General features: G+C 39.6%; 1 protein-coding gene across 3 annotated transcripts in view; it reads right to left on the bottom strand.

The window, feature by feature from the left end:
- Positions 1–3,131: 3,131 nt before the first annotated feature.
- LOC148021425 (uncharacterized) overlaps positions 3,132–25,502 on the bottom strand; it is a 64,915-nt gene continuing 42,544 nt past the window's right edge. For all 3 annotated transcript variants that reach the window (XM_087699298.1, XM_087699296.1, XM_087699295.1), the window contains exons 7-8: positions 4,272–4,463; positions 3,132–4,023 (exon numbers count right to left, since the gene is read on the bottom strand). In XM_087699298.1, the coding sequence (XP_087555424.1) occupies positions 3,163–4,023; positions 4,272–4,463 (1,053 nt within the window). In that variant the 3' untranslated portion in view covers positions 3,132–3,162. The remainder of the gene's footprint in view (positions 4,024–4,271; positions 4,464–25,502) is intronic.

The following is a 25,502-nucleotide window of genomic DNA, read 5'->3' as shown; positions in this document are numbered from 1 at the left end:
GAAGATTATTGGCATCAAGTGGGTGTAGGGGTAAAGTATAAGGCTAATGGAAGCTTAAAACAATACAAAGCCAATCTAGTTGCATAAGGATTTTCATAAGTTGTAGAATTTAATTCTCAAGAATCATTCACTTCAACTACTAGAATGACCATTGTTCACATAGTACTTGTAATGGTTGCTCACAAGAAGTGGCTAAGTTACGAAATAGATGTTCAATCAACTTTCTTGAATGATAATCTTCTTATTACTTCATCTCTCATAAAAAGTATGCATGGGAGATCTTAAAAGCTTTTGGCATGGATGATTACAAGGATGTAGCTACACCTATAAAGGTCAATGTGAAGTTATGCATTAGGATACATAAAGCACTAGTAGGCATTGGGAGGTATAGAAGGTTGGTTAGCACTCTCATCTATTTGTGCAACACCAAGCCACATATTAGTTTTGTCGTTGGTGTTGAGCAGGTTTTCAAACAAGCCCCATCAAAGTCATTGAAAAGTTGTGGTGCAAGTACTTAATACTTGAATGGAACTCTTGAATATGGTAACACATGCGCTTTCAAAACTTTTCTTGTAGGGAATGTGACTCAACCTCAACAATAGACAATGATTCTATAGAGGAATCCTCTAGTTATTGTTTTTGTTTGGGTTCACAAATTCTCTCTTGGTTTTGTAAGAAGCAACCAATAGTGGCATTGTCTTCTACTCAAGCAAAGTACAAGGAACCTTCTTTTGTTTCATGTGAAAAAATATGGTTGAGAAGGAGGATTCTATGGCATATCGAAGTATAGGATGAAGATCCAATTATGCTAAGATATGATAACCACAATTGCTAAAATCCAATTTTTCATGCACATGTCAAATATATAGAGATCTAGTATCACACTGTGTGTGATTTGATTAACGATGGGATAGTAAAGTTGGTCTACTATCCAATAGAGTAGGGTGGAATAGATATCTTCACCAAAGCACTTCTGAAGAATCTACTTCTAGTTCATCTTTAGAGACTCAATGTTGGGCTAAGAATATAGTTTGTGGACGGACATTGACGAGAGCTGTTAGATGTGCTCAATGTGCCACCCTTGTAAGATACCCTTGTAAGCTTCATTGTGCCTAGTGTTAATCGAAGTAATCGCATCTTAACCCAATGTTGAAAACTCAAAATCAAGTTTAAAAACCTCTTATAATTGTGCTATATTATCCTTTAGGGATAATTGCCAAAATGCCACTTTAGTTTGTGGAAATTCTCAAAACACTCATCAAGTTTTAAAATTTACAAAATAACCTAATAATTTTCAAAAACTCTTTAACATTTGCCTACAACCCTTTCCTCATACTTGTTTTGAATGAGGTCGAGAATAGTGGCATTTGCCTCAATACATCATAAGCTTTTGCATCATGTTCACATATAGTACTATCTAAAATAGTCGTCCCATCTTGGTATCTCTAAAATACAATTAACCTCATAAAACTAGTAAAGATAAGCTCCATTAAACAATTCTAGTAAAATTTTGAGCTTTATGTTGAGAATTTTGGTACATTCTTTTTTAAAAACTTGTCCAAATTGGAGGGTATATTGGAAAATTTGACTAAATACAAGGTATACTTTTGTGACTTACAAACTCGAACATTTCAAGAGCTTTATCAAAATGTAGGCACATTTTACAATATTTTCACACACATTGTTATATTTACATGGTAGGGCAGAAATTTCCATACTTGTTCATGTGAAACATTCCTTTTCTTCATACTAGCACATTGGCAAATTTTTGTCACATTATACATAGTGGGGATTGTCTTCACATCATGTTATATTTCAATGCACTGCTCTACATGCTAAAAAGTGATTGTGTTTTTGCTTATGTTTTTCAGTAAAGAATTATTTTGACCACATTTATGAAAATACATTGTTGAGCTACCAAACTATTGTCAAGCTCCTCCCAAAGTGCAAGAAGACTAGTCTTTCCACACTAGGAAAGAGCAAAATTACCTCCAAAACATATTGCATCACCTTCCTCATCACAAACAGAGCTTATCATATACAAGTGTCATATCCAGCTATAAAGTCCAGCAAGAAAACTTGAATTTCTGGCTATTTCATTCCACATTACCGGATTACTTTCTTCATCGCTTGCACCGAGTTTGGAGCCCTCCAATTAATACACATTAGAGGAAACCATTTGATTTCTCACTGGGTTTATTTCCCAAGTTCCCGAGTATATAGTTAAGACATGCTTTCTTCATATCTCTTAATGACCATTTTGAGCTTGCAGATCTACCTCCAAATCAGCTAGAGCTCTTTCACTATTCAATTTGAAAACAAGGCATCTTACTTTGAGACATTTGTCCATGTAATTGGCACTTAAAGCATATGGCTAATGGCTAGAGATGTAGTGGGAGAGCAACTTGAGGTCTACTTATCTCGGGCTGCCAGCACCATATAAACACTGTAGATGATTATATCTCTTAGTGATTTGAATGCCTCAGCATTGGCTGCATGTTGTACCATTTAAAATTGCTATGTTTTGCTCATCTGATGTCACTTAAAAGAGGAGGTAATATGCTTGGCATATTCACATGATTAAGATCCCTACCAACAACATATCCAATAACAGATAGGCCAGATGCAGCCTAAGAAAGGGGTTACTACCATCCACAGTTGGCAGCGTCATTAGAAAAATGTTTGTAACCTGTAATGTGGTATAGAGTATTGCAGATTTTCTAACAGCTGCTTGCTATTCATAAGAACATTGTTTGTTAATCAGCAACGCAGATACAGAATACCATATGCATTTTGCATCTGAGCAGATTCACTTGAAAGCACCAAGTGAATGACATTATACACAAGCCCTTTTGAGCACACATGCCAACAGCATGTTAAGAACATAACTAATACAAGATCCTTATAAGCCTGACAAAGTTATTTGCAGTTTGAAGAAGAGAGTGGCGACCACATTGAGTGACATTGATCAACTTGATGCCACTATATTGCATGTTTATACTTAACCAGTACAAAGCTGTACCATCATTCATTCTCAAATTCTCTACAAGATTCAAATATAACAGCAAGGGACAAGGCTTCATGAAGTTTAACGGCCCAAAGCATCCCTGTACAGGGGGTTAAAATCCCCATGGTATTCAAAAGAGTGGCAAATAGAGTGTTTCACTTTACCTCTGTATGTTTGAAAGAAATCTTGCGTTCGAGGTCTTCAATCAATGTTTCTAACATTATTTTATAGCTCGGCATGTAATGATCTTTAAGCATAGTACGTGATAAGCGAATCTTACCATAAAGTGACCTGTCTGTTGCAAATAACCCAACAAGTAAACTGGAACTTTCCTCCACATTCGCTGCACTTTCAGCACTCTCTCTTCCATCTGAACACACCTGAGACAAAGGAACCAGATGAATAATACAACCAGGGGGGAAAAACCTGTTGAGCTCCCTTCCTTGACCTTTCCCGTGCTCAGGCTCTGTCACAATATGATCACTGCCAATCTCTGCAGCCTTGGCTGCTATATTCTCCTCTTCTTCCTGTGTTATTTCTTTCGCTGCTGCTTCTTCCTCTTGTCTTTCCTGGATGCAAAGTTCCCTTTCATGATCAAGTTCTTGTTCCAGCTCTTGCCATATTTGATACTCAACAGCATGCTTTGGTATATTGTAATTTGTTGCACTTGCATGCAGTTCATCATGCTGTTCATGAATAACTTTGGAAGTAGAGCCTTCACTGCTCATTGCTGGAGAACTCTCATCTGCTCGTTCCTCAGTTTCAACAAACATCTTTAGACTGACATCTTCTGGCAGATTGACTCCAACCTCCTTTGTCTCAGTTGATTCTCCAGACAGTAAATTGCAATCCCCACATTCAGTCAGATTTCTGCTTTCCACTTCCTCCACAATTTCTGCAGTTCCTTGTACAGTCAAACTTGGAGTTGTAATGCGGCGTGCACTAAGACAAGACCATCCACGAGATGAACGGCTTTTAACAGCCTGTACTACATTTTGAGCTTGTTTTAACACAACCTGAAACACCATAAAAAGAAATGGTAAAAATTTCTATTTAGAACAAAACCTGTATTTCATTCATGAGAAACTGCTGCCTCAACTTTAGCCCCTCTGCACACCCCTTGCCCCCTCCAAGACCCACCCCCAAAAACCAAACAAAAAATCATCAGTTTTCTTTTGAAAGGCTTAAAAACCAATGCATGCACACACAGGCATATTTATGATGGATGTTTTACCTTTGGTTATCATGATTCATGATCTCATACCTGTGTTCCACCTGAGACAGGCCTCAATGCACTGGCAACCCCAGCTTTGGCTGCACCTCCAAGTGGATAAAGAGGTTTAGAGGCACTAGCAATACCACTGCTCAGTGCTGATGTTGAGCGCATTACAGTTTTCAGAAATTGAACTTTCTCAATTTGTTCCTGGAAGTCCTTAATCCAGGCAGATGCAGTCACCTGCACAAAGACAAACCCCATGAGACAGAACATAAGTCACAAATATTTGAGACAAAGTAGACTTCTCGACCCTAATGAAAACATTGGGATAAGAAGTGAATTTAAAGCACTGTGCACACTAGACCACAGTAACCAAAAACATGTTTCATCCTGGCAAAGCATGAAACCTTGAAAGATGCAAAATGTTTTGTTTGGTTTTGCAAAAAAAAAAAAAAAAAACATTTTTTAAAGGTTTTCCTTTATTAAAAAGAACATAGGGGCTGTTTTTCTTTTACAATTAGCATTTTTCCCACCCTCCTTGTGTGCCCAATCACCTCCTCAATCTTTTCATACTTTGTTTCATTTTGCGAAACAAGGCCACAAAACGAAAAAGTTTTTTAAAGAGTTTCTTTCATCAAATGAACATGTGGGCTGTTTTTCTATTACAACCCACATTTTTTCTATGTCCTCCTTGCACACCTTGTCATCTTCTCCTCGTGCACCTCCTCTTCCTCCTCCGCCATCTTTTCCTACTCTACCTTATCCTCCTCTATCTCCACCTCATCTCTTCCTTCTCTTTGTCCTCCACCTCTTCCACACTCCTCCACCTTCCCCTCTACCTTGGGCCTCTAACCTCAAGTGAAATGCCTCCTCACAAGGTTTTGACTCATGAACATCAAATTCTACTTTCACTTTACATTATGTATTATGTGTATGTTGTGGTCTATATCTTTTGATCTGAGTCATGAATGCTAATTTCTAAATCAGTAAGTGCAATGGATGTTCTGGGTTTTAGGCTTTTGACTTTTGACTCCAGGATCTAGGTGGAATGAACATTTTCATTTTATGGGCATGTTTTCTTCCTCTAATTATAACATGTATGGATCTATTTTTCTTCCTCTAATATTAATAATATACAATAATTTTACTTATTATAAATTATATTTTCAAAACTTCAAGGTAGCTAACCAAACAAAATGTGAAACAAAACCTCGAAACACGAAATAGGACAAAACATTTCTAATGATAATGCACCAAACAGTGGCTTTCTTAATTTGAAGGATTCGGGCTTCCTAGAGAGTGGGGAGAAACTGAATAAAAAGTTGTGTAAGGCTGAGAAAAGGGGCAGATCTGAAAATCAGCCTGAAAAGAGGCCAAAACAACAAAGAAATGGCTCGAAAACATTGGCACAACGTAGGGAATTAATGGCTGCAAATAAATGTTTTATTTGTGAACAGGAGGGTCACATTGCAAGGGATTGTCCCAATAGGTAGCAAGCTAGAAAATCAGAAAATCAAGGAGATTCTAAACAAAAGAAGCCGAAAACATCAATGGGATTGGTGCCCAATGTTGTTAGTGATCAGCCCAATGATGATGCTACTGAGTTATGCAGAGCATGGGGTAAAATTAGGGATCAACATGCATTGATTTTCTTTGATAATGGTACACGAGCCAACTTCATCTCTATTGACATGGCCGCCCGTCTAGGCATCAGAGAGGATGAGATGGGACCCATGGGGAAAGTTGAAATGGCATGTAAAGGCCATATAGAGCCCGTCACACCACTTATTGGAAAACTTCGATTGCATATACAAGGATATGTGAACAACAAAGAGTTCCTCATTGCTCCACTTGAGGATTGTGATGTATTGCTTGGTATGCCATGGTGTCACCGTATGCATGCAATGATTGATTCTCGTGCAAAAAAGATCACTATTCAGCTTAAGGAAAAGGCACTCACACTTGATGTAAAGTTGAAAGGTGAATCTATTCCTGTTGTATTTGCAGCTACCATTTTCAAAGTAATGAAAAATCATCTTTCACCGTACTTGGTTTTTACTAAGGATAAAGATAATAGTGAGAATGTTGGAAACATGTCTAAGTTAGAGAAGGATTGTATGTCATTTCTGAAAATGTATGCTGATTGCTTCTCTCAGTCACTTCCAAGGTAGCTACCGTCTAAATGGCCAAAAGATCATGGCATAGCTCTTATCCCTGGAAGTAGCCCACCTAATAAGCCACCCTATAGAGTCAGTGCAACCCAACAAGAGGAGATTATGAGTCAAGTAAATGAGCTGTTAGGAAAAGGGTTGATTCAGTCCAACTCATATCCTTTATGTTCTCCAGTGCTTTTGGTGCAGAAAAAGGATGGTTCATGGTGTATGTGCATTGATTATCGTGCTTTGAACAAGATCACAATAAAGAATCGCTTTTCAATTTCTCGGATCGATGATGTTATGGATAGATTGCGAGGGGAAACCTTATTTAGCCATATAGATTTGAAAAGTGGATATCATCAGATATGCACTAGACCAAAAGATGTGCCTAAGACAGCTTTTAGCACATCTTTTAAATTGTATGAGTTTCTTATTATGCCTATTGGACTTACGAATGTTCTTGCCACTTTTAATCACATGATGGATCGTATCTTTAGGCCACATAGAGAATTTGTGGACACTTTCTTTGATGGCATGATTGTCTATTCAAAGAACGAGACAGAGCATAGAAAAAACTTGGACATTGTGTTCAATGAACTGCGTGACCATAGGCTAGCTATCAATAACAAGAAAAGTGAATTCTTCTTGCATGAAATCCACTTTTTGGGATATTGTATCGGATGATGGTATTCACATGAATCCTGTAAAGGTTGAAGCAATACAATCACGGCCAACTTTGAGGAATGTGCATGAGATCCACAACTTCTTGGGTTTATGTTCTTACTACAGGATGTATGCGAGTTTGCTGAAATTGCATATCCATTGCATGCCTTGCAAAAAAAAGATATGCCATTTAGATGGACAGCAGTGGAAATTTCAGCATTTGAAAAGTTGAAGAAAAAGATGACTTCAGATCCTATGCTTGTGTTGCCCGATCTAAGAAAGTCATTCATAGTTCAATGTAATGCATGTGGTAACAGCATTAGGGTTGTTCTTATGCAAGACGGCGACTTCTGGCTTATGAGAGCCGAATTCTCCACGATACAGAAAAGAATTTGCAGGTCTATGAGAAAGAGCTCTTAGCTGTAATTCATGCACTATCTACGTGGAAACATTATTTGTTGGGGGCTGATTTTACAGTGAAGACAAACCATCAAACTTTAAGGTACTTTCTGACGCAGACAAAGTTGTCAAAGAAGCATATGAGATGGCAAATTCTCTCTCTATGTTTCATTTTTAGATGTTACATATTGATGGTAAAAAGAATGTTGGGGCTGATGCACTGTCACGTAAGCCACAAATTTCAGTTGTCAGCATGGTTTATCACACTGAGTTGGATACCATGAAAGAGCAATATGTTGCTGATTCGGACTTTGCTAATGTTTATGATCAGCTTTACAATGACCAAAGGCATGAACACTTTGTGCTAAGAGATGGATTTCTGATGATGCATGGACGACTATGTGTCACAAAGCAGTTAAGGCCTAGAGTTATTACTCAAAGTCATGCTCCTCCGTATACAGGACACAGAGGTATTGATGCCACGGTCAAGATAGTGGAGCATTCTTTTATTGGCCAACTTTGAGGCATGATGTAAGACAGTTTGATAAGACATGCATTGTATGCCAGAAGGTAAAGCATGATAGGCAAAATATGCCGGTTTGTTGCAGCCTTTGGCCTATTCCAAATAGGCCTTGGCAGAGTATTGCCATGGACTTTATTTTTTAGCTTTCTAAGACACCTACAAGAAATGATGGGATATGGACTATCATTTGCAGGTTTAGCAAACAAGCCCATTTCATTCCTGTAAGCAAGAAAATAAAGATTGATCATATGGCACAATTGTTTTTGCAACACATCTTTAAGTATCATGGTATGCCAAAGTTGATCATTAATAATCGAGACCCTCGGATGACCAGCTTATTTTGGAAGGGCTTGTTTGAGAATATGGATACCACACTAAAATTTTCATCATCCTTCCATCTGCAGACAAATGGTCTGTTTGAGAAAGCAAATTCCTTAGTGTTAGATCTTTTAAGGTGCTATGTTTCAGACCACAAGACACAGTGGGAGTAGTATTTGCCCTTGGTTGAGTTTGCTTACAACAACACAGTGCATAGTTCTACGGGCAAAGCTCTATTTGAGGTCGTAGAGGATGGTAAGAAAGTACCCCCTATTTTGCACACAAAAGATAAGATCTTTGGGTTTGATCGCTATGTGAAAAGCATGGATGCAGCTTATCAAAAGGTTAAGTATGAGCTTCAAAGATCACAGGATAAGCAAAAGAGAACAGTTGATCGTCATAGGCGTGCTTTGCACTTTGCAGAGGGTAATTAAGTATTGCTGCGTTTTAAAAAGGCAAGGCTGAAAAAGGATGAAAGGAAGAGAAAGATTGTATCCGAAGTTGAGTATGAGATACTATGGGCCCTTCCACGTGTTGGAGAAGATCAGCGATGTGGCATATCGGCTGGAATTACCTTCACATTGGCAGATACACAATGCCTTTCATATCAGTTTGTTGAGGCCTTTTCATGGTGATGTGCCAGAGGATATGTCTACTAAAATTCAGCCTGAGGTTGAGGAGCTAGATGAGAGATTTTGGTACTTGAGCAAATTTTGGCACATAAGGAAAGAAAGATCAAAGGTAAAGTTTCCAAGAGATACTTGGTGAAATTTCAGAATTATTCACCAATGGATGCCAAATGGATGGAAAAGGATGACTTAGCAGACCATCCTCAGTTGTTGCAACTTTACCTAGATGCCTTTCAATTAGAGCCGACTTTAGTTCGGGCTCCATCGAGTTTAGCAGAGCAAGGGTCCGAAGTATTGCTTGATGCTCAAGGGGGAGGTAGCACTTCCCCTCCTCCAATTATGGACAGCTCTCATCTGTAGTGGATCTCAGATGTATTCAACATGCATCCAAGGTACTGTGCTAATAGTATGTTTGCCATGAGATCACTACTTAGTGTACAAGTCACTGTGAGATGTATGCAAATGAATATGAGTTTTACTCGGGCACTGGAACTATACTTTTACATCAGCTTATGATCAATTTAGCAAGAATTTAGCTTCAATTTTGAGACAAAAATTCTGATCATTTTCAGCTCAGTTTTTTATTTGGCTTGAGAACCATTTATGGTCACTTTTTGGATCAGTTGTGCATCAGTTTTTGCACTGATTGCTGGTCAATTTTTCCAATGAATTTGTGATCACTTTGGAGTCACATTTGCAGCAATTTGTGATCAGTTCTCAGATCAGCAAGTGATCAATTTATGATCAGATTATGCTCAGTTTTCAATAGTTTACATCTAGTTCCATGGAAAACAGCATATATTATGATGCCATTGATGTTTTCAACCATGGTTTATGCTTGGTTTTCGCTATACTATGGTTTGGTTTTGCCAAATGAGTTGAGCTCATGAGAAATAGACATGTCACATGATAATCTGGCAATGTTTTTGAGATTCCTAGTGAGTCTTATGCTATCTTATGTTGGCTGGTAATTTTCAACATATGTTGGGCATATGGAATGGTTGAACAACAGTGCGCAATGTTGTGTTGACTATGATGCCCTATGGAAATTCCAGTGTAGTACTTTGCTTTTGACTGCATTTGATAGTGCAATCAAGAACGATTGCAAAGATTTCAAGGGGGAGGGCTGTCATGAGGACATGTATTTTTGAAATCTCACTTAACATGTGGATTAATTTTTAATCACATGACTAAGTAAATGTTGCATATGTGAGATGCAACTGAGGTTAAAGTAAATTTTACAAGCCCGAGACTCCAAGAAATCATGGAATATCAAAGGCAAAAAAATGCTATAAGTTATGCCGTACAAGTACTTGGTGGTATCTGGTGCGGGTTGTTGGCCTAGGTTATTCATTTTGCCATAAGTATCAATTGGTCACACTAGAGATGTGGTGTTTAATAGTACCTAACGCCAATCTGATAGTCAAAGATGACGCAAAGACACTTGGAAATGGAAAATGCCTAGCCAATTTAATTATTGGCCAGTCATATTATTTTTTAGGGCACCAAAATAATTATTAGATTGATTTTCAGTATTTAAAGACTAAAATTTAATATTTAATTATGAATAATTCTGAAAACCATTTGGCAAGGCTGCCACTTGTCAAAAATGCCCATGCAAGACTGAAAAACGTCTTTAGAGACTGGAGAGAAGCATTTATAGTGGATTCAACTTACAAGAGAGAGGGAGGAGATGCTGTTGGTCTGATTTGCAGCCATAGTAAGACCTTCTAAGGCAGCCAGGGGCAGGAGAAGACCAATCAACAGCAGGTGACAACATCTACAAGCTATTGAGATAAGGCAGCAGCAATAAATGACTGATTTTCTTCAGTTCTTTGTATCTACAAGCTGTTGTGGCAGGGCAACACCTGCATTTGACTGATTTTCAGTCATTCTTCGCGACAAATCTCTGAATTTTCTCTCTCTACAACTTTCTCTCTCATCTCTCAACCATTTCACAGCCTTGCTCCAAAGATCTCAGCATTTGGACCCTTGGGGGCTGAGAAATTGTAAATTTCTCTGCTGCAAACCCTCATTTACAACAAAAATTAGGGTTTCCCAACAGCCTTGGGAAGCGTGCCAAGAATTAGAAGCTCCAAGACTTGGATTCAACAAACCTGAAGGTGAATTTCAACTAAATTCAGGTGGAGGACTAGCCAGCTATTGAATTTGGGGCATTTCCATCGTCTATGAAGTGAGTGAAGGCCAATTAAGTGCCCAAATCAAGGGACAAATCAGATTGAAGACTTGCTGGTCTGGACAGCAAGGGGAGTTTGGATTTCAAAGGGGATCAAGAGAATCCCATTCCAAATCAACTTTTTGTTCAATAAAGCTAAGGAAATACTGAAAGGAGAGCCAATTTTAGGAACAATCGGATGTGCATTGTCCAAGATCAGTAGGTAAATTTCTATTTTCAGATTTGCATTAATTGCTTTCTAATGTAATTAAGTTGTAATCAAGGATTTACCATCCATCCACAAAAGCAAGACTGGTTACACTCAAGCTCATGCTTTAGAGTCTCTTTGGTCTTGGCTCATCTTTCATCCGATTGTTCTTGGTAGTTTTTTGTACCTCTTGTACCTACAATCATTTTAGCATGGTTCATTATTTCCTTATCTATTTTTATCAAGTATAACTGAAAGATGGCTTCGGAAAAGATAGAAAAACGATGAAACCTCTCTGAGCACGAGAGATTCTTCTCCTCCCAACCACGCCTAGATAAGTGCTGGCACCTCTCTCCCCGTTTCCTCTACCAGCCGTCCACTTTTCTTGAGTCCTACTATTCTTGGACTCTTTTACTCTCTAGGCTCCCCTTAACCCCGTTCGGGCGCCCAAGAGCCCGGACGGTCATTCTCGTGCATATTCCCCTAGATTTACCTTAATGTCACATTAAATGTCACTTTAATGTCACATTCAATATTTGTGACCTTAACGTGACATTAAATGTCACTTTTAATGTCACATTTCCTTCCCCTTAAGAATCGGTTTCGTCCTCGAAAACGATACTTGGAAGGTCTAACTGTAAATCGGGAAACCTTTTCTTTAAAGTACTTACTCGCTCCCATGTTGAGCTTTCTTCCGAACAATCTTTCCACTTAACCAAACATTCCTGATAAATAGTATTCCTTGTTCGTCTATTACGAACATTTAATATTTTTTCTGGTTCATGTGGATTAGATTGGTCATTGAATAGCTCCTCAATATCATCATTTAAGATTAGATTATCCAAATCACCCAGCTTCTTCCTTAATTTACTTACATGAAAAACTGGATGTATTTTACTACCAGCAGGTAGTTGGAGCTTGTAAGCCAATTCTCCCACCTTTTTAAGTGTTATGAAAGGACCACAATACCTTGGTGAAAGCTTTGGACATTGTCCCTTTTTCATAGTTTTAGTTTGTTCAGGCACCTTAAGATAGACCAATTCTCCTTCTTCAAAGGAGATGTCTCTTCGGTGAGGATCTGCATATGCTGTAGCTCGATTTTGAACCTTTTTAATATTTTCTTGAGCAAATTTTAACATACTATTCATATCCTCCAAAAAGTCTTTAGCTGCCTGAACCTTTTCCTTATGCAGTCCTACTGCAAAAGGAGCTCTGGGCTGAAACCCATACATTAACATAAATGGACTATATCCAGTGGAAGAGTGCTTGGCACTGTTATATGCAAACTCTACTATCGGTAAATACTCTTCCCAATTAGTTTGCCTTTTACTTACATATGCCCTAAGCATATCTTCAAGAATTTAGTTAACCCTTTCAGTTTGCCTATCTGTTTGCGGGTGATCCGCCGTACTCATGCTAAGTTTAGTATCCAATTTCCTAAATACCGCACGCCAAAAATGACTATTAAATTTCCTATCCCGATCAGAAACTATATTTCCCGGAAGGCCATACAATCGGTATATGTTCTCTACGAACAATCTAGCCAATTCTGGTGTTTTAACATCAGTTGAAGTTGGAATGAACCTAGCCATTTTGGTTAACCTATCCACAATTACCCACACAAAGTCGTGCCCCCTCTGTGTTCTAGGTAAAGCAACAATAAAGTCCATGGAGATACTCTCCCATTTTCCCGAAGGAATCTCTAGTGGATGGAGAAGTCCTCCCATTTTTAATCTTTCAGCTTTATTAACCTGGCATTTATTACATTTGACCACATAGTCAAGGACGTCCTTATTCATTCCAGGCCAATAGAACTGCCTTTTAATAAGACTATAAGTCTTATTAACTCCTGGATGTCCCGCGCTAGGGGTATCATGACACTCAAAGAGTATCTGGCGCCTTATTTCTGTATCTTTTGGGACACATACCCTACCCTTGTAGAGTAAATAACCATTATCAATGGTAAAATTCTTCCACTTGAATCCAGTTTGAGCAATCCCTGATGCTCCATTTCCTTGTTGAACATTCTCAGATATTCCTTCCTCAGTAGAAGCACTTTCATTTGGATCCCCATTTCTTATTGCTTCCCATATGTTGGAATATACCAGATCAACCTGGCATTTCCCTTTTAAAGATTCAAGCAAGTTGGAAGTGAACTGAGTAAAACTCAATTCATTAATGATGGGCATTCTGCTGAGTGCATCAGCTACTATATTATACTTTCCTTTTCTATATCTTATCTCATAGTCGAACTCTTGGAGGAGTTCGGCCCATCTGGCTTTACGCCCGTGTAAATCCGGTTGATCATTAAGCCACTTAATGCTTTCATGATCCGATAAAATCAAGAGTTTGGCACCATACAAATAGTGCCTCCATTTCTTCATTGCATGTATTATTGCATACAGCTCCCTCTCATAAACAGAATAATTCTGTTTTGCACGGTCTAATTTCTTGCTTTCAAAAGCAACTGGTCGACCTTCTTGTAATAAGACCGTGCCTATTGCCTTATCACTGGCATTAGCTTCAACCACAAATGGTTTATTGGGATCCACTATTAATAGTACTGGAGCTGTAGCAATAGCTACCTTAAGTTTTTGAAAACTTTCATTTTGGTCTGTTTCCCAATTAAAACTTTTTCCTTTCCCTTTAAGTTGGTCTGTCATTGGAACAGCTATTTTTGGCATAATCTCGAATAAATCTACGATAAAATCCAGATAAACCTAGAAAGATCTACAGCTCTTCCAGGTTCCTTGGAGGTGGCCATTCAATAATTGCCCTTACTTTTTCTGGATCCATGTTGATTCCCTCTTTCGAGATAATATGCCCCAAATATTTGACCTCTTGTGCAAAGAATTCACATTTAGTTTTCTTTGCATAAAGAGAATGCGTTCTTAACAGTTGGAATACTAATTGTAAGTGTTCGAAATGTTCTTCTCTTGATTTACTAAAGATCAAGATATCATCCAAGAAGACTACTACAAAATGTCCTAGATAGGGCCGTAAAACACTATTTATCAGCTTCATAAAGGTAGCCGGTGCATTAGTGAGGCCAAAAGGCATCACCAAAAAATCATAATGCCCGTATCTAGTACGAAATGCTGTCTTGGGAACATCTTGTGCCTTAATTCTTACTTGGTGATAACCTGATCTTAAATCTATCTTTGTGAAGAATTTTGCCCCTTGTAATTGATCAAAAAGATCTTCCATTCTAGGCATAGGAAATTTATTCTTCACCGTTATTTTATTAAGTGCTCTATAGTCAACACAAAGTCGCATAGAACCATCTTTTTTCTTTACCAATAAAATTGGTGAAGCCCAAGGTGAATTACTGGGTTGAATAAACCCTTTATCCAGGTAATCCTTAATTTGTCTTTCAACTTCTTGATGCTGTGTTTCACTTAACCTATACGGTGGTTTAGAAATAGGGTGTGTATTCTTATTTATATCAATTGGGTGATTTATATCATCCCTATCTGGGGGAAGGCCACTTGGTAAATCAGAAGGAAACACATCTTTAAAATCATCTAACAAACTACTTAATTCATTATTAACATTCAACTCACAAACATAAGAAAATTGTTTCTTTATATTACAAAAAATAAAAGTGTTCTGTACAAGAAGAGACCATAACATATATACCTCACAAACTTCCTTCTTTATCAGCTTTTGAACTTCAGTAGAACACAGCAAAGGATTATCAAATACTTCATGTTCACCTTGAATGACAAAAGTTTTACCATCCCTTTCAAATTCCAGAGTATTATGATGGTAACTACGTTTTAAGGATGGTTCCAATCCCCATAGCCACTCCCTCCCTAGAGCAATATCAGCTCTTTCCATGTTCATTATTTGGAAATCAAGTTTATCTTTATATCCTTGAATTTCAATTTCCAAATTGGATACCATTGTATCCCATATTTTATTGTCTTGGCCTTGCATCATACGAACAACATATTGATGCCCACTCTTTTGTTAAGGAAGTTTCAATTTTTTGGCAAGTGCATAATTTATAAAATTATGTGTGGCAGAGTCATCAATCATGACTCTAACCCTCTTTCCAGCTATCAATCCATGTACTCTAAGTAAATCATGTGGCCCAAAAGTAGGCTGCCACATAGAAGTTGACATACAACACTTATGTTGTACATCCATGTGCAAGACCTCTAAAGATTTGTACTTTTCATGGCCCTTTAATTCTAAGGTCTGCACTACATGGATTTGTTTTTCTTTTCCCTTGCCCTTGTCCTTATCATTTCCTTTGTCTTCCCCCTTTTTCTTTTGAGAGCAATTCCAAGCAGCATGGTTAGGGGATAGGCAATTGAAACACAACTTTTCTTTTTTGGCCTTATCAAAGTCATCAGGACTTAACTTTGGCCTCATATATGGTTTCTTTTCAAAAGGTTGTTTTTTACTCTTAAAAAATGGCATTTTCCTTTTAAATTTGCCCACAAATTTTGAGGTTTCCAATTCCTTAGACTTGGGCTCCGTATCGGTGAGACTAGTGAGTGTACCTGAACACATACTATCTTCATGAATTAATGCAAATTTAATTGCTTCTTCCAGCGTCTTAGGTAAACTCCGTTTTACTTCCTTTTTACAGGCTTTATCTAGTCTCCTAATGAATCCTCTTGTTTTTTGGAATTCATCTATTCCTTCCAATTTGAGGATTATCTCACGATAATCCTCCAGATATGTCAGCAGGGGTCGTCCCTTTTGTCTAACATAATCCCAATCTTCCCAATTTCTTTCCATTTCATTTTCAGGAAGGAATTCTTTCAAAAAGACAGATTCAAATTGAGCCCAGGTTTCAGGTATTTTATTCGCCTCCTTTAAAGTTCGCCACCACTTATATGCTTTGGGCCCCAAAGTTAAACTAGCCTCCAATGCTTGGAGATGTGGTGGAGTATTTTTTTAGTTTATGTAAATCTTCCCATTTTTGGAGGAAATTAAAGATTGTGTCTTTATTTCTATCTTTTTCCTCCCCGTAAAATTGAGGTGGTTTCATATCCTTTAGAACCGGATTATCCCTCAATTTATGGTAAGGTTGGGGTTCCTTAGGATCTCGCATAGTCACATCTAAATCTTTCGATGAAGATGGGACATCCAAGGTTTCTATCTTATTTTTATCTCTTTCCAACAATAAAGTTAATTGAGATTTTATTTCAGTGAGTGTTTGAGTTAAAAATTCCATTTGAACCCCCTGAGCTTGCACACGAGCAGTAAGATCATCAAATTGCTCTCGTGTAGCAAAAAAATTCTTCCCACTGTTCTTCTTGCATTTTTGGTTCCTGGGGATCTACCATAAGGTGGTCCCCAGAACTAGAACCTTCCATTACTTTCTCTTTCCCTTTTTCTGCGATTAATACACTGGAATTGGAAAGCAAAGATAAGAAATTTGCATACAAAGTAAAGTACTTCCTTGATTTTAATGGCAGGCAGTGGTTGCTGGTTTGGAAAGAAACCCGAAGAGTAAGGAACAAATTTTATCGCCCGAACAAAGTCGGTCACGCAGAAAATGGAGCTTCTTTGCAGAACGACTAGTATTCAGCTCCCTTCTTTAATAATCATGCAGACCATCAATGTCCTTTTTCTGAATTTGCTTCTGCTGAACCTGTATTTGTGATATAAATACAGTCGAGGCTGAAAAGAAGAATTCCGAACACGCAGTCGACTGATCAAACACGTATCAGAAAATAACTTCAACTTCAGCCCGTGAAAAGGAGAAGGATGCGAGTTTTGTTGGTGTGTTCATGGAGGGCATTCACAGACAAGCGTGGCCAGGATTCGATGGCCCACGATCAGCTTACGCGTTTTCAAACAGGCGTGAAAAAAAAAACTATCCTTTCGATACGTTACGTGACCAAAATTACACGTCACGTCAAGTTTTTCGTGACGTGTCACGTAGCGTTTGACCAGCAGCTCACGGTCTGTCGACTGTCAATTAAATAGATAGCAGGGCACTCGACGTTTGACCAACAGCTTTATGGGTCCGTCGCTGCCCGTCGACTGTCAACTGAATAGATCGCAGGCACTTCTGGCTTTACGGGTCCGTCGCTGCCCTTTTGTTGAAAATCTCCAGGAATCCACACTGCTCTGATACCAATGAAAGATGGCTTCGGAAAAGACAGAAAAACGATGAAACCAATGAAAGATGGCTTCGGAAAAGATAGAAAAACGATGAAACCTCTCTGAGCACGAGAGATTCTTCTCCTCCCAACCACGCCTAGATAAGTGCTGGCACCTCTCTCCCCGTTTCCTCTGCCAGCCATCCACTTTTCTTGAGTCCTACTATTCTTGGACTCTCTTACTCTCTAGGCTCCCCTTAACCCCGTTCGGGCGCCCAAGAGCCCGGACGGTCATTCTCGTGCATGTTCCCCTAGATTTACCTTAATGTCACATTAAATGTCACTTTAATGTCACATTCAATATTTGTGACCTTAACATGACATTAAATGTCACGTTAATGTCACAATAACTCTTGTTTTTCCTTGAGTCTTCCAATTGATACAACCACTGTTTATTTTATTTTTTTCGTAAAGATAATCGAATTAAGTAGTAAATATTTACACGAGACCATCAGGTCAACATTCTCGCTGTATCTCTTACATGCTATTACATCAGACCAACAAGTCAGCATACTCAATCTCTCTCACACTGTCACTGTAGAAATTTACAAGATGTGAGCAGGCTTCTCAGAACAACCTATTACATGACCAATTCAAATAAATCAGACAGAAAGAACGGTTGGAGTAGAGCAAATAATCGCCAGCCAGGGAGGAACAATGTTCGGAAGGACTAGGTCTGCTGACATCATAGAAGTTATTTGCCATAAGACCAATCCACGCACACGAGCCACATGCTTATGGATGTCCGATGCCAAATCAAAAATAAAGGCTGAGTACGCCATATGTGCCACAGGGCTGTCCATCTACGAAAATGGAATAGGCAGGAACAACAGAAGACAAGGAGGGCATAGAGGACATATTTCCCATAATCCATGAACGAACTGGTATGCGGTGTTGGGACACTGAGAATCACACACGGGAAATGAAATTCCGGATCTATCTCGCAACAGGGAAAGAGACAAAGAGGTGAAGCAATGTCTCATCGCATGTAGTACACAAAACACAGCGGCCTGCAGAGATCGTTCGAGCACGGAGTACTTCTCCCGTTGGAAGACCCCCAATGAGCAGCCTCCACATGAACACTTTACCCTGAAATGGAACCTTAGACTTCCAAAGCTAGATAAATCTATCCCGCCACTTCTTTTTGCTATCCCTGAGATGCCAGTACTTATTAACCTTCCCTGTGACCCATCTTTTAGCTTCCACCATCTGATGATATATCTGATTCGCTGACCTTTTCTGAAAGTCATCAGGAAGCACAAACTTCCAGTCCCGCCATGGATGCAATGGCTGTAACGCAAGCAAAGGAGAGAACCTCTGAAGACAATCTTGTATTGACGACCAAATGTCCCTATATCCACGAGGCCCCCTAAAGTACTGACAAATACGCCTAAAAGAATAAAGGCGGGGCTGCCCCAGAATAACCCCATCACAGACTGTCTTCAACCCTAACCTAGCCATCCGATTAAACTTATCTCGCTGCAAATCTTTGTGTGGCCAATCCGACAACCTTGAGGAAGCCAGTATTTCTCCTTGCAATGAATTTTCTCCCTTACGAATATCCGAAGGACGCCAAACAGCAAAACGAAGCATCCCCTGCCATGAAGGAATTAGATGAGAAAGGAGAAAAGACTGAGAGACCTTTATGGACCTCATAGAATTAAGTGCATGCCACCAGGAACCATGAATAACCGTGCTTCCGTGAGAGATGCCAGTCTTTTCTATGAAGAAAATCGGCAATATCTGACCAAGGATGACACTGAATACATAGACTCTGCAAAAGGGACAGCCTCAAAGCCGCCATATGCAAATTAACATCCAACAAAGCTACACCCCCCATCCTTTTCGGAGTGGTCACATGCTGCCAAGAGATCCACACCTGCCCCAAACGATTGCCTTTCTTTTTCCACAGCATAAATCTGATAGGCTGGACCAATTCCAAAAGGGACTTCTTAGTCCAAGGCAACAATGATAGAAAGAACGAAATCATACTAATCATGATGCATTGGGCCACTTTTAGCCTAACATAAAGAGGCCAACTCTGAGATTTCTAGTACATGAACTACTGTTTATTTTCTTGTTGAACTTCTTGCAATCTTGATGATTGGTTTCTTTGGAGTACGTGGTTCTTTTACCTAACTCTTATGGCAATGTGAGTGTGCACAAATGGACTTTTGTTTTCTTGTCTAATGTGTCCAAAGGCAATACCAAGCATAGTCTTTCTCTATAAAGTTGATTGTGGCATCCTCATTCGAGGACCAAGTAGCGGATGTCTCTTAAACAACCAAACTAGAGTCCTTTTTCTTCTCCTTGGCCAACCTTTTCCTATATTCATCAATGTAATGTCTTGGTTTCTTGCAATAGTGGTATTTCCTCTTTTTCTTTGTCTTCTTTGACTCTTGGGCAACCTTTGTTTGATTGTTGTACCGAATCATACTTTTGCTGATTTTTAACAAACTAATTTGCTTTGCCCTTGCCCTTATATTTAGAGAGCATGGCAACATCCCTTGACCCCCTAGCAACATTTCTCCAAGTCTGTTTCTCTTCTTGTAGTAAGAGGCTGTCCATCTCCACAACACTAAGAGTCTGCTACCACCCCCCCAAATAAATTCACCGAGGTGTGGAAATCAAGGTGAGACTTGGTGGGTAAGTTCAAAGTGGCATTCACCATTTCTACATCCAAAATAACATCATCAATGTTCAACAACTGCTCACAAAAATCCTACAAGTGTGTGAGGTGATCAATCACGATATCACGCTCAACCACGTGTTTATTAGCCAATTCTCTCCATAAGTAGGAGATTTTGGCTTCATTATGAGATGCAAACATGAGCTCCGAAAAGCTGCTTTGGAGGTCCATAAGCATATATGAGGTACAATGGCTCTCTTCACTGACAAGGCAACCAACAACAAAGCCTGTACATCTTTCGAGTCCCATCTTCTCTAATCTATTGTAGGAGGAGCAAAGGCAACAATTGAAGCATCAGCAAGAGCACCTAGTTGTCCTCTAGTAGCATGCTTAGGTGTCTAAGGAGCAGCTCATTTAGTCTCGGTAAATCAAATGTAACATAATCCCAAAGATCCTTTGCAATGGGAAGATTGCGCACCATAAAACTCCATAGAGGATAATTAGTGTCATCTAGCTTGTTCTCCTATGTGAGGACTCCCAAATGTTGCTCTGATCTCAAGTTTTATGATTTAGCATTGCTGCAATTTATGCACAAACTGAGTAGCCAAACAATTCCAAGCTGAAGTGTAAAGTGTACTCAACTGAGTACCAAAATCCCAACACGAGATACTAAAGCAAGTGCAAAACTGTCAAAACTCTCTTCTTGAAAAACATGCCCAAACTGCATAAACAACACCCAAACTGTAATTTACAACAATTCAATGTTGTACAATTGCATAAGCCCCAATATGCATGCCCAACATTAAATGTAGTAACTTAATGCTAAAAATCCCCAATTTTTCTCTGCAATTTTCACTTTTATAGAAATTTCTCTGCCCAATGTGAGATTTATAGAAAGTCTAGATCTCTAATGTGAGATTTACACTTATAGAAATTTCATTGTCCAAAGTCAATCGAAAGCCCCTAATTTTCTTGGCACAAAGTGTGAGAAATTGAAAATTTCTTTGAAATTGGAAATGAGACGAGCAAGATGGATGAGAAATTGCAAAAATTTTCAAAAAACCCCAAACTCAGAAATTTAGAGTTTCTGCATTTCTTTCAGATCTACAGAAAATGGCGGACAAGGCTGGGAAAATGGCGAGCAAGGTTGAGAAAATGGTAGATAGGGCTAAGAATATCATGAGCAAGGCTGAGAGAGGCTATGTGTGCAAGGCTATGTGCAAGACTATGTACAGGACTACGTACATGCAGAAAATAGCAACAGCACCTCCTCCAAAACAGCAACTCCTCTTTCCAAAACACTAGCCCCTCTTCCTTTGTCGGCTAAGTGGACTTCACATGGGTGATACCAACTAAGAGACGAAGAGACGGAACCCACATGTCTAGCTCTAATACCAAATATTGTATGGAAGAAGAGTGTGTGAATAGAGAGAGAGAGAGAGAGAGAGAGAGAGAGAAATAAATAAAGTTTTACGAAAAAAAAGAAAGAAATAAAGTTATATTAACGTCTACGAAAGGCCAAGTTGACCTATGAGACCAAAACGTTACATACAAAATGTCTGGGAAACTTTCCAGGTCCCAATAAAGCTACCATCTAATGCTATGGCAAACCAATTGAGTAGGTACAAAATGGTATATAGGCTGGGTACAATTCATATGTGTTCCAAGTATGGTGTGGAACTGCTCATGGAGCTTGGTCATCCTAAAATGTCCCTCATGGGTCTATCTAACATCGAGAGGCTGAATCGGCAGGGCAAGGCCCTCCGATGGTGGCATAGTATCCCTTGTATCCTCGACATGTGCCTCGTGCGGGGGCGGGTGAGACAAAAACCAATACATCTATATCCAATGTCATCTCATCATAGTAAAGCTAAAGTAAAGTAACATGAAATAAATAAATGTATCCTAATATGAGATTGAGATCTACTAAAATCAAAATGAATCTAAAAACTGAAGACCACACACACACACACACACACACACATATATATATAATCTAGCTAGAGTAGTCCATCTCTTAGAATCTCCTTCCTAAAATGCTCCAAGGCCGCTCTGCTAATGTGTCAAGGGGTGGAATCTCCTGTGTCTCACAATAATGGCTCTTATCTGATCATGGTATGGGTCTCTTAGACATTGGCCAAGTGGTCGAGGTCATCGTGCTTTGCAAAGTGCAATGGCCCGATCTAATGTGACTTTGCGGCATGATATAGATATGGTTTGAATAGATGGGGCTTGATCTGCTAAGCTAGTGGTACCTATGGAATCTGATCTGTGAAAGCAGTATGTCACTGGCCTCTGCCTAGGTCCTTCTGGGTGGGCCGGTCTCCTATCATGTTGTGAGGCACCTCTAGAGCTCCAAGAGGAAAAGCCCTAAGCATCTCTGGTCCTCGTACTCCATGACACGCCGAAGAGGACCATAGCCATCACGAAAGAGATAATGGTATCTCCCTCGTATATCATTATAGACTGTGCATCTACATATGTAGTATTCCTCTGTCTATGGCTCTCAATTGCAAAGCTAACATATCCTCTCTTCTACTGTAATATCCATCCATCTGCCTATCTCTAATTGTTGCAGCTGGTGGGAGGAGATACATATCTATCCAATAGCAGCTTGCACACAATGGGGGAGGTGTGTGTCCATGTATTGTGGTCGAACAATGAATCCATCCTTTTCGAGAGGTAAAAAATGATCCCAGTAATGCTCCAACCTGGATCCTAGAGGAAGAGCTGGCTGGATCCAAGTTCTCCTTGTTTCCACTCTCAAAATGTCAGCTCTAATGATTGAATTCAGCTCACGTGGGATAAGAGGGAGTTTAGGGTAATCCAAACTATAGTCAAATGGGGGGAGTCAATTGATGTCTAGTCCATGTAGGCTCATCCATGTTGTCATCTCTGAGTACCAACGGTCCTTCTCCCTTTCCTGTGCTAACTTTATAGAAGAGGCCAATGCTAATCTAGAGTATCTATGACGTGGGAGCTCCAATATCTTGTATATGAATGTCACTGCTCTGAAGAGTGCCTCTACAACCATGGGTATCGCCCCTAGCTCCGCTCTAATGATAGGGTGTGGTGTAGAGACCTTACTGCTGATCATACGTGATATCATCATTATCAATGATCTCTCTATGCGATCCTAGCCATCATAGTGTTCTCTCTCTAGGCCTGTGTGATCTGTGAGCTGGTCAGTTGTCTATGGTATAAGCTGCAACCCCATATTTCACCTCCATACAAGAGGGTAGGAGTGAATAAGGTGTCAAACAACCATAATTTAGTGTAGGGCTCTTGAAATTGTACATGAGCGCACTGACTCTCAAGGCCCCCAAATGTTGCATAATCTCTTGCTAGTCGAGCTTCAGCTACCCCCCTCAACGAAAAATCTCAAGCCAGAGAAGGTGATTCTCAAGTATATATATACCCTTACATGCTCCACTACATCCCCTCCAAATGTGAACTGATACATAGATTGAGTCACCCATGCTGCTGAGATATTGAAAACCATCACTTTGGTTTTCCCAAATTCACTATGAGGTTTTTATCCCTGCAAAAAGTGTACAATGCATCCAAGTGTTGTTGCAAGCCCTCTGGTGAATCAAAGATAAGTACAATATCATTTGCATAAAGTAGTATCGGTATCAATACTCCGGCTAAGTTAGCTCCAGTCCCTCCTCTCCTATCAATATATTCAAACACATCTATATATAATCCAAGTAATGTGGGTGAGAGCAAACATTCTTGTTTTACTCCTATGGTGTTATCAATTCTTTCAAGCATCCCTCTAGATGTGCGTATACGGCCTGTCACTTTCTCATATAGTGCATAGATGCTCCATTGCTAGAGAAAACTAGCTCACTATTGGTGCAGCGGCGATGAGTTGAGACTAGGTTTGACTCCTAGGCCAAATGGAGGAAGATTTCCATAATTGGATAAACCGAAGGTCATCCATCACCTTAAGGTTTTGGGGGCTAGATAGCTAGTCCAATTATGGGAAACTTCCAATTAAGCGTGCAGTGGCACAAACAATACTAGGATGGGTGACCTCCCGGGAAGGGGAGGTACAAGGGCACCCACCTAGTTTCTAACTGTTACATTGCCATAGCTACTATTGTTCCTATCTCATGGCCTCTAACACCCAACATTGTTTGCTTCAGATGGTGTGTTTTCAGGTCAGCTAGGTGTGCTTCAATGAGATCACCTAATGGATGAGAAGTACAACAGCCAAAGGGCAGAAAGCTTGCCCTTTCAGGGAAGAAGCCTGCTGAATGCTGCTTTTCTGAGAAAAGATTAATGTCAGGGTGAAGAGCAACCTGTAAATGACAAAGAATGCCTTGATTTGATCTTGCCAGCAGCTGGTTGGGACTGTTGACACCAGGGAAGGGGTCTAGCTCAGGTTGCCTGGTTGCAAGGATTATAATGCAGACAGGTGAGTAAATGCTGCACAAAACACGTTCCCATCTCTCAGTTTGGCAATGATACCATGTGAGAGTGAACAACCAAAAAGGAAGGAGGGAAGAGACAGAATAGAGATAAAAGGCAAAAGAACAGAAGGAGCATTGATACAAAACTGCACACAATAAGTCCCCCTGCACACTGCAGAGGTGCATCGGTGAGGATGCCAGAGGAAGATCCAACCTGAGAAAAAGCTGAGGTGAGAATATGATGGTTGCAATGATGGATGTACGGAAGGCATGGACTGGGGCAGCTTTATATAGGCAATGGGCAGTGACCTGCCCAAATGATGTTCAACCAGCAAATACAGCCGACTGTAGGCTCACCCAGCTGACTCATAGCATAAGTCACAAATGCACTTTGTGATGATCAGTGTGCAATGTGAATAGGCTCAAGTGAACTGGTGGATGAAATGGATAAGACTCTAATCTCCACCTAATGTGCCTCAAATGAAGAAGACTCACACACAAGAATGAATGACAGACTGAGACAGTGAGAGCTCTCCCAAAGTCGTCACCAACCTCAATCTGAGACTCTCAAGCGAGAGTTATACACAGGAGAAGACATAGAATAACATGTTTGCTAATATACCCAGTTCCATAGCTAGGTATTTGGCTTATGGCAAACAGTGAACTACATTGAAGTCTGCTTTGTAAGTCTTTGGAAGGTATGCAATCACATGCTGTTGCAAAGATGGTACTTGGAGGAGAAACTTCTCGAACTTGCTCGTAGACAATTGTGGTGCAGACTTTCCATAAACTTCAGAGGTATACATGCTTACAAAAGTGCCAAAGGATCTGGCCTGAAAAGGAGATCATGTGGACAGGGCAGGGCCTTGCAGATGAAAATCCACAAGAGACAACTACAAAGCACATAGATAACCTACTTTGTGCAAGAGAAAATTCCATCTAGCAAGCCCTGGTATGAATACTACGTAAAAAGGGAGGAACTTTTGAATTTTCAAAAGCTTGTTGCACTCCTTTGAAGTGACACCTACTTTGGGT

The sequence above is a fragment of the Lygodium microphyllum genome, chromosome 18, assembly GCF_053477565.2.
Source record: "Lygodium microphyllum isolate KBCC chromosome 18, Lygodium_microphyllum_v1.1.10, whole genome shotgun sequence".
Taxonomy (NCBI): domain Eukaryota; kingdom Viridiplantae; phylum Streptophyta; class Polypodiopsida; order Schizaeales; family Lygodiaceae; genus Lygodium; species Lygodium microphyllum.
The sequence above is the reverse complement of the archived record's forward strand: the minus strand, read 5'-3'. Positions and strand labels throughout refer to the sequence as shown.